Below are 9,315 nucleotides of genomic sequence, written 5' to 3' on the forward strand. Positions count from 1 at the left end.
AAGAATAAGGAAACATGCTTAGTTTGAGTCTTAAGCTTACCTAGTCCTCTTGTTCATGCTTGGCCGAGAGTCTAAGGTTCATGGATCTAAGTTTTCATTGTTCATTCTAGCATGGAAACCTTAGATTACCCTCTTATATAAGATACATGTCACAAAAAAGATAATAAGCATATCTAGTTACAATTTTCTTAAACACTTCCTCTCGTCTTGGCCGAAATTCTCATAAAGCAAACCTTAGGTTTTTAAGCGATCTATCTTCATGGAAAACCATATAAACTATTGTACCACAGGTGAGGGGAAGCTTACCTAGTGTTCACTTGTCAATCCTTAAAGAAATGGTACCCTTGGTGAAGAGGAAGGAGGCTAGCACTCCTTTTGATTTCTCTTGCTTGGAAGGGTACACCTTGAAGACTCCTTCTTGTAATTTAGTTTTCTCTTAGGGAGAAACCTAAACTTGGCTTGTGGAGATGAGGGAGGAGGGCTTCTAGTTTCGGCAATGGTGAGGGAGAAGGAAGAAAAATGAAATCCTTTCCTTTCTTTCCTTTTTATGCTAAGTGAGTGGAAGATACAAAGATGAACTTTGCTTCCCTTTCTCCTTAATTCATGCATGTATTTTTTTTTCTAATGAGAACATGTCCTCATTCCTTTCCCTTAATTCTTCTCTTCATTACTCTCTTAAACTCCACGAAAATAGGGAAGGAAAAGGAAGAAATACAACTTGTCTTTTGCTTACTCCTTTTCTTAACTAAGAGGTAAACAAGAGGAAAAACTACTTGATTTTCTCTTGTTCCCTCACTAAATTATATCCTCACTTTTAACTACAATTCCCATCATTTCCCATTCACATGTTATTCATTATCCTAGTGGTTATCATACATAATTTTATTTCTATCCTTTGTGAGAGGTTCAAGGTTCAAACCTTCACCTCTTCTTTTTATTTCTCTTATTTCTTTTTCTTTTGATTCTTCTTACTTTTATGCTCTAAGGCAACTAACACCCATATACTGTTGGGTTCTTCAGGCCGCGAAAACCGCTTTTCGCGTCACGGAAATACCGAATCACCCAAAGCCGTAGATCCGTGCAAGGAAAACCGAACGAAATACAAGTACGAGTTTCAAAAACTTTAGATCTACTCCTAGATCTATGTGTTAAGAAGTATACCTTGAAGCGTGCCCTTTCGCATTCCCGCTCATCCATTGAATTGCCGGATCTCTAGACCGTCAAGCGTCGGTCCTCTAGAAGTATCCACATGGGCACGTAGATGGAGAAAACCTCACACAAAGGTGTGCTAGCACCTTGGTAAGATTCGGCCAAGCAAGGAGGAGAGGGAGAGAGAGAGCTTGAGGAAGAAGAAAGTAGTAATACACACATGAATGAAAAATTAAATTTCTCATTCAATCAAAAGTGGCCGGCCACTCTCTATTGTAACTCCCCTCATTAATGCATTAAGTTGTCATCAAGGAGAGAATGTAACCTCCATGAGGTGGCACTCACTAGTAACTCCCATGAGGTGGCAACCATGATGATGTGGTGCATCATCATTGATCCACATCAATGCCAACTCACCAATGAGGTGGCATAAAGTCAAGTCAAACTTGACATTTAATCTTCCTCTCAAGTCAAGTCAAACTTGACCAAATCTCTTCCATGGTTGATCTAATCTAACCATTTGATTCAAGCCAACTTAATATAATGAATCTAATTCATTTAATTAAATTGATTCAATGAGTCAAAATCTAAATTAGACTCATTGAACACATGAATCAACTTGAGTCAAAGTCAAGTTAGCCCAATTAGGATTACTCTTAATCCAATTTGATTCATCAAATGAATCTAATCCTCTTGGTTCATCATATGAACCTAATCTCCATCTAATTGTTCTAAGTGTGTGACCCTATAGGTTCTTGTAACGTTGGCAATGCCCTAAACCCATTTAGGAGCATAAGTAATGAGCGGTATCTAGCAACACATCATTACTACCCATGTTACAAGAATGTCGAGATCCGACATCACCTTGTGACTACTAATTGTGACTCTTCACAATATATGACAAGTGTCCTTCTATCCTAGACATCTAGATTGATCAATGTGAGTCATAGACCGTGTCATCCTCTGATCAGTCTAAATCCTGAACTCCAAGTAGACTCACTAAATCAAATGAGCTCAATATCTCATATTGACTCATTTGGGCATGGCCATGCACTTCGTGGTCTTATTCTATCAGGAATACCGATGTCTCTCCCGTCATATAGGAGGGATAGATCCCATCTATATCACTCACATCCCTCTGCATAATTCGTCATATACCCAGTAATCGCCTTTATAGTCCACCCAGTTACGGGTGACGTTTGACGAAACCAAAGTACATAACTCCTTATATAGGGATCTATGGTGACTTCAGGTCTAAGGACTAGTAGTCATACTAATAGTCACATGAGAAAGTATATAACACTCATATAACGATCCATGATACTTTCTCATAGGGGTCATTCAGTATACATTCTCTAATGTATACCCATGTGTCAACTTGATATCTCTATATCCATGACTTGTGAGATCAAGTCATCGAGTTGACCTACATACTAGTCTTATTGCATTAACATTGTCCCTGAATGTTAATACTCGACTAGGAATGATTTAGAGTAGTGTTCCCTATATCATCTCACTATCGATTCAACTAACCGATTGATATATGTGAGAACCATCTACTCAAGGACATTATTATACTTAGTTTATTTATTTGGCACCAATATAAGTAAGTATAATAATCAAAATCCAAATGCCTTTATTAATATACAAGAATATGATACAATGAGTCCATACAATCATCAAATGATTGGCTCTATGGCTCTAACTAACATATACTTATCTTAAAATTTTGTGGGTGTTACAACATGTGTTTTTGCAATAGGTTGACACGTACCACTTGCTATGTTTTTTCAAACCTTAGTTTATATGGTCAGTCACCCATGGTTTCCTCCTATTTTTTTTTTTATCATTTTGTACTTCAGTGCTTGTTATCTTGTTAAGTATCAGCATCAGTTGGTATTTGGTTTGTCTCCTTGATCTTTTACAGTTGTAGTGCTACAAATTGATCTGATCACTGACCAAGAATGAATATGGCTGAGGAATATTGAGGCATACAAAATCATAGGTAGTAATGAAAATTCTGATTTACCACACTTAAATCCATTAAATTCTTTTGAGTTTGATTTTCTCATTCCCCTCCCTGGTACCATAAATTTTTTGCTTCATTATGAAGAAATGACATTTCTTTCGGTTCATTTTTTTTCCATACAAAAACAAGCAAATAGATAGACCTCAGAGAGGCATTAGCAGAGGAGCTAGCATAGGAGAAGTGTGAAATCGAGCAAGTCTCCTTGGTTCTGGCTTCCTTTCAGAGTTGCAAGAGCCCCAACAACAATAGCCACTACCATCGCGTCTACCACATCAAGTCTTGATGTGGGATCTCCGTTCCTCAAACTTGTGTAACGTCCGCAGCTCCACTAGTACTTCAACTTGAATTTCTATATATATATAAAAAATTATCTTTGTCTTCCTTTTCTTACAAAAAAAAGGGTGAACCTTCTTCCAGATTTGATTCAAAGTCGAAGACAACACCATTAACCAGACTACCTACAGCTCGAAATAGATACCTCCCCTTCTCTAGCAAAAAAAAAACACAAGGGGAGAAGCTATGATGGAGTCTAGGGACAACCTTGACAAGGCCAACTACAAGGTGTTGCTCAACCTCGTTTTCGGATTCAACGAATCGAACGGTGGCCATGATTTGTAGCTGAAGGTTGCTAATGCTCAACTTCGGTTACATCGCCAGGAACTAGCTGCTAACCGGAAAGAACCACATGGATTTCGAAGGATAACATATACCGAAACCTTAAAATCAGAAAGAAACGAAGAAAACAAGGGGATCTAGCGTTATTATTGCACCTTTAAATCCATTTTCCACCGTCGTCGTCGAGGGAGGAGACGGAATCAGGCCGGCGAAATGAAGATTTGAGACTAGGGTTTCTGGTATTTTAAATGAGTATATGTAGAAGATTGAAATAATTTTTATTATAGATATGTTTGTGTAAAGTAGGAGTTTATAAACATTATATTTCCGATGACTTAGACCTGCGCGCTTGAAATGCGCGACTTAGTGGGCCGGACTCAACTCTGCCCACCCAATTGCGTACACAGGGTTGTAAATAAATAAATCGTTCGTGAACTATTCCTATATATATATATATCACCAGTAGAGTGTAAAATCTATAAATTTAATATCAAAACTATTATTTTTTTCATTTAAAAGTTGATTCATGAGTTTACTAACGAACATGTTCACGAGTTAATGAGCCCGAATATTGTGAAACTTTAGCTTGATTTGTTTATCTTAACGAGTCTTCTTAAATGAGCTCAAATAAATTTTTATCAAATCGAATTTCGAATAGTTCACGAACGATTTATTTATTTACGACCCTGTGTTCGCAATTGGTGGGCAGAGTTGAGTCCGGCCCACTAAGTCACGCATTTCAAGCGCGCAGGCCTGAGTCATCGGAAATATAAGGTTTATAAACTCCTGCTTTACACAAACATATCTATAATAAGAATTATTTCAATCTTCTACATATACTCATTTAAAATATCAGAAACCTTCGTCTCAAACCTTCATTTCGTCGGTCGGTCTCCGTCTCCTCCCTCGACGATGACGGTGGAAAATGGATTTAAAGGTGCAATAATAGCGCTAGATCCCCTTGTTTTCTTCGTTTCTTTCTAATTTTGAGGTTTCGTTATATGTTATCCTTTGAAATCCATGTGGTTCTTTCTGGTTAGCGGCTAGTTCTTGGAGATGTAACCGAAGTTGAGCGTTAGCAACCTTCGGCTACAAATCATGGCCACCATTCGATTCGTTGAATCCGAAAACGAGGTTGAGCAACCCCTTGTAGTTGGCCTTGTCAAGGTTGTCCCTAGACTCCATCATAGCTTCTCCCCTTGTGTTTTTTTTTGCTAGAGAAGGGGAGGTATCTATTTCGAGCCGTAGGTAGTCTGGTTAATGGTGTTGTCTTCGACTTTGAATCAAATCTGGAAGAAGGTTCACCCTTTTTTTGCAAGAAAAGGAAGAAAAGGAAGACAAAGATAATTTTATATATATATATAGAAATTCAAGTTGAAGTACTAGTGGTGCAGCGGACGTTACACAAGTTTGAGGAACGGAGATCCCACATCAAGACTTGATGTGGTAGACACGATGGTAGTGGCTATTGTTGTTGGGGCTCTTGCAACTCTGAAAGGAAGTCAGAACCAAAGAGACTTGCTCAATTTCATACTTCTCCTATGCTAGCTCCTCTGCTAATGCCTCTCTGAGGTCTATCTATTTGCCTGTTTTTGTATGGAAAAAAAATGAACCGAAAGAAATGCCATTTCTTCAGAATGAAGCAAAGATTTTGTGGTACCAGGGAGGGGAATGAGAAAATCAAACCCAAAAGAATTTAATGGATTTAAGTGTGGTAAATCATAATTTTCATTACTACCTATGATTTTGTATGCCTCAATATTCCTCAGCCATATTCATTCTTGGTCAGTGATCAGATCACTTTGTAGCACTACAAATGTGAAAGATCAAGGAGACAAACCAAATACCAACTGATGCTGATACTTAACAAGATAACAAGCACTGAAGTACAAAATGATAAAAAAAAAAAAAATAGGAAGAAACCATGGGTGACTGACCATATAAACCAAGGTTTGAAAAAGCATAGCAAGTGGTACGTGTCAACCTATTGCAAAAACACATGTGATATGTGAATATTTTGTCAGTATTAAAATGGTACGTGCTACAAGCTACTAAATATAGTAGCTTAGGGTTTAAGTCAATTTGGTTCGGTTCATATTAATGCAAATGAACCAATAAATTTTTTCAACTGCATATGTAGACTACATATGCCATATGCGGTCGCCATGCTATCCCTTCAAAAATCAGCTAGGTGGCTTATTATGCGGCTCAACCAGGGGCTTTTAAAACTATGGTATAAACCTGCTATTCTAAAAGAATATATAAATACTTGCACCATATGCCTCTCTCTTCTTCATCATGTCCTCCAATGTGTTTATATGCATTTTATCCCACAAACAAGCTGTTTTAGTGCACCATCCTTGTGCCCATACTTCTTAGGATTAAACCTTAGCACACACACATGCACATGTAACAATATGGGCATCATGAGGCAAAGTCATGGAGATAGCAGTTGTAGGCATGTTAATTTCCAAAAATAGGATTGTAAACAAGCCGAGTCGAACTTTAGGGTATTCAAGCTTATTTGATAAGGTAACCGAATCAAGCTAAGCTGAGTTTAAAATGAATCAAGCCTTTGAAATGATTGTTCACGGTTGGCTTGGTTTATTTTTTATGAGCTTGAGCTTGATTTAAGCTTGGCTTGAGCTTGGTTCGTTTAGATGTTATCGAGCTCTCAATTCAAGCATGACTTGAGTTTGGTTCGTTTAGATGTTATCGAGCTTTCAATTCAGGCTCGTTAATTGTTTGATTAGTTATTAAGTTTGATATTTCAAAGTTATTTATTTTTTTTAATTTTATTTTGTTTATTTAGCATATTCATAAAAGTTTTATTAATAAATATGGTTCGTGAACATTGTTTACGAACATTATTCATAAACATTATTCATGAACGTTGTTTACGAACAGTTGAACACATATGTGTTCAAGCTTGTTTGTTTAGTTTAACGAGCTGTTGAAGCTTGTTTATTTAATTGATATTGTGTAAATTGAGCAAACATAAATAAACTCTTGCCAAGTTGAACATCAAGCTTGTTCACGAACATTTGGTTCATTTACAGCCCTATCCAGAAGAACCCTCAGTCACATACCTGGGACTATGTTAAATGCATTGTGGGCCTGATTGTGACCTTAACCTGAACTTTAGTTCCGTCTATTTCACATTCTATTTTATTGAGACTACCTTATATGGCTTGTGGTTTTGCTGATAAGACATCATCGCTTGTCTCTATGCTAATGCTAAGCTTATCCTAACATCAACACTCAAATAGTAGGTATTTTTTTGTCACAATTATTCTTAACCTTCAATTCAGTCACCTATCAAACAGCTCAGACTATTTATCACAGTAGGATTGTCCTTCAGTTAGTAATATTTGATGATTTTCATTCATCCATTGGTCTCTGTTCCTCTACGTAGGAGGAATGTCCAACAACAATCCATTGATGTATCTGGGATGTTTATTTTAGTATAACCTTAATGGTACATTTTCAATTTTTGTTCAATTGAATAGATGTAATTGTAATCCAGTGAAGCTATCATTATTTTTTCTAGTAGTAAAGATCTCATAGAACTTTGTCCACACAGGCAAGCGACAGATTCAACATCAATTCTCAGCTAGAGCATCTTCAAACTAAATATGTTGGAACAGGGCATGCGGACTTAAATAGATTGCAAATTCCCAAATCTTACTTGCAAAGTTGCTATCTATTTGTCATATATAAATTGAATACATAAAAATAATTCAAATATATCTTTCTTGTGTCCTTCAGTGAATGGGGTGTGAATATCCAACGCGACAGTTATGCATCATACATTGGCCACTACCCTATCTTGGCCTATTTTTCTGTTGCTGAAAATGAATCCATTGGAAGACAACGCTACAATTTTATGCAAGTGAGGCTAGATCCTGCTTCTTCATCTATTATTTATATTAATAGTCAGCTACCCATTTAAGTTCAATAGAAGTTAGTTATTCATCATAAATGCATGATATCATGTACTTTTGCCTTTTGTTGATGAATAAATGAAACGAATGGATTTTTTTTTATCATAGATTTTGGTTTTGTTTTCTTTCTTTATATTAATTATGTATGTGTCCATCACAGATGTGCATCGTAGAGGAAAAATTATGGTATCCTTTTTTCTGTAATATATGAAATTGATGTTATGTGACAGATAGCTAAGTGATTCACCATCCACATATGTTCTTGTGATGCTAATTCGTAAGTCGATAAAATTCCTGCTTTTTGTACCTACAAATGAGTTGAACTTCTCTCAAAAGTTGTAGACTTTATTTGTCATTTGTTCAGATCATATGGAGGTTCTTGATTGGTTAGGTTGGTGGCTGTAGTTCGAAAACATTACCCTGCATATGTGCAGCTGATTGGCATGAGAGAACAACAAAGCTATCATTTCAGTTCTCTGATTTGTGGACTAGTTTATTTTAATAAGATTGAGTAGTTTTCTTCTGTCTTAGCTTATATTAGTAGTCTTGGGTGATTACACATGCCAAGCTAGATCCACTAGTTCTTTGTGTTTTTCGAACAGTGTATTTAAGTGCTGTAATTTGGGCTTCTTTGCCATTTATATTCCTTTTGCAACAAGATGATTACAGCAAGATAACGTGTCTCTTGTTGCAGAAAATGTTGTTGCCTTGTGGTCTTCCTCCAGAGAGAGAAGAAGATTGAAGTCCTGTGTTACTTGTGGCTGCTTCCTTGTATTTTTATTTATACTGTTGTGTAGAACTCTGTATGCGTGTTGAACTGAGATCATCTGTAATGGATTTGAAGTTTGCTGGCTACAGATGGTAAACACTTGTTTAACTATTTTTCGGTTTCTTTGTTTTTCCGTGGGTTATTTAGTAAAGGTTCAAAATTGTTGGTTTCTTGCCTTCCGAAATGATCTGTTTATCGATTGAATGTCTGAAACTTGTGTTGCTTTAAGTTCACTCTTGAATATAGAACAGATAGGGGGTTTTCTTTGGTTGGTTATAAGAAAACTTGTCAGAAATAGTAAAGTTAAAAAGGAGAAAAATAGAAAGAAGAAAGGGTCATGATTCACAACCAAACCGCGAGCAGCCGTGAACTCATGGTTAAGGGTGTCAATTTGGATGGGTTGGATTGGGTCGGGTTGAGTTATTTTTTTTCAAATCCAACCCGAACTCGATCCGAATACAAGTTCAATCCAAAACACCTACATCTAAACTCAAACCCGACCAACCCGATCAACTCGAGCCCGACCCAGATAATTCGAAAATCTGATTTAAAACGACTTTTAGGGTTATTTTTCGTATAATTTTTTACTTTTATCTCAATACTCTATCATTATTATATAAATGTGATATTAATATATATAAAAATATCTTAATTTTTAAAATAAAATTCAATTTCACCTTAAAAAATCCCACTAAACCTTATATTTAGGTCAACCCAGGACCCGACTCCATCCGAAAAAATACTCAATAATTTAAGGTGCAGATTGCATAATTTTTTCATAATTCAAGCTCCGATTTACACTGCCGCCG

At 36.5% G+C, this 9,315-nt stretch overlaps 1 protein-coding gene across 1 annotated transcript in view; it reads left to right on the forward strand.

Annotated features, from left to right (window-relative positions):
• Positions 1–8,617, forward strand: part of LOC121999406 — a 37,417-nt gene extending 28,800 nt beyond the window's left edge. The window contains exons 3-5 of the mRNA XM_042554092.1: positions 7,352–7,462; positions 7,562–7,685; positions 8,432–8,617. Coding sequence (XP_042410026.1) covers positions 7,352–7,462; positions 7,562–7,685; positions 8,432–8,479 — 283 coding nt within the window. The 3' untranslated portion in view covers positions 8,480–8,617. The remainder of the gene's footprint in view (positions 1–7,351; positions 7,463–7,561; positions 7,686–8,431) is intronic.
• Positions 8,618–9,315: the final 698 nt, after the last annotated feature.

Source organism: Zingiber officinale, chromosome 7A (genome assembly GCF_018446385.1).
Source record: "Zingiber officinale cultivar Zhangliang chromosome 7A, Zo_v1.1, whole genome shotgun sequence".
Taxonomy (NCBI): domain Eukaryota; kingdom Viridiplantae; phylum Streptophyta; class Magnoliopsida; order Zingiberales; family Zingiberaceae; genus Zingiber; species Zingiber officinale.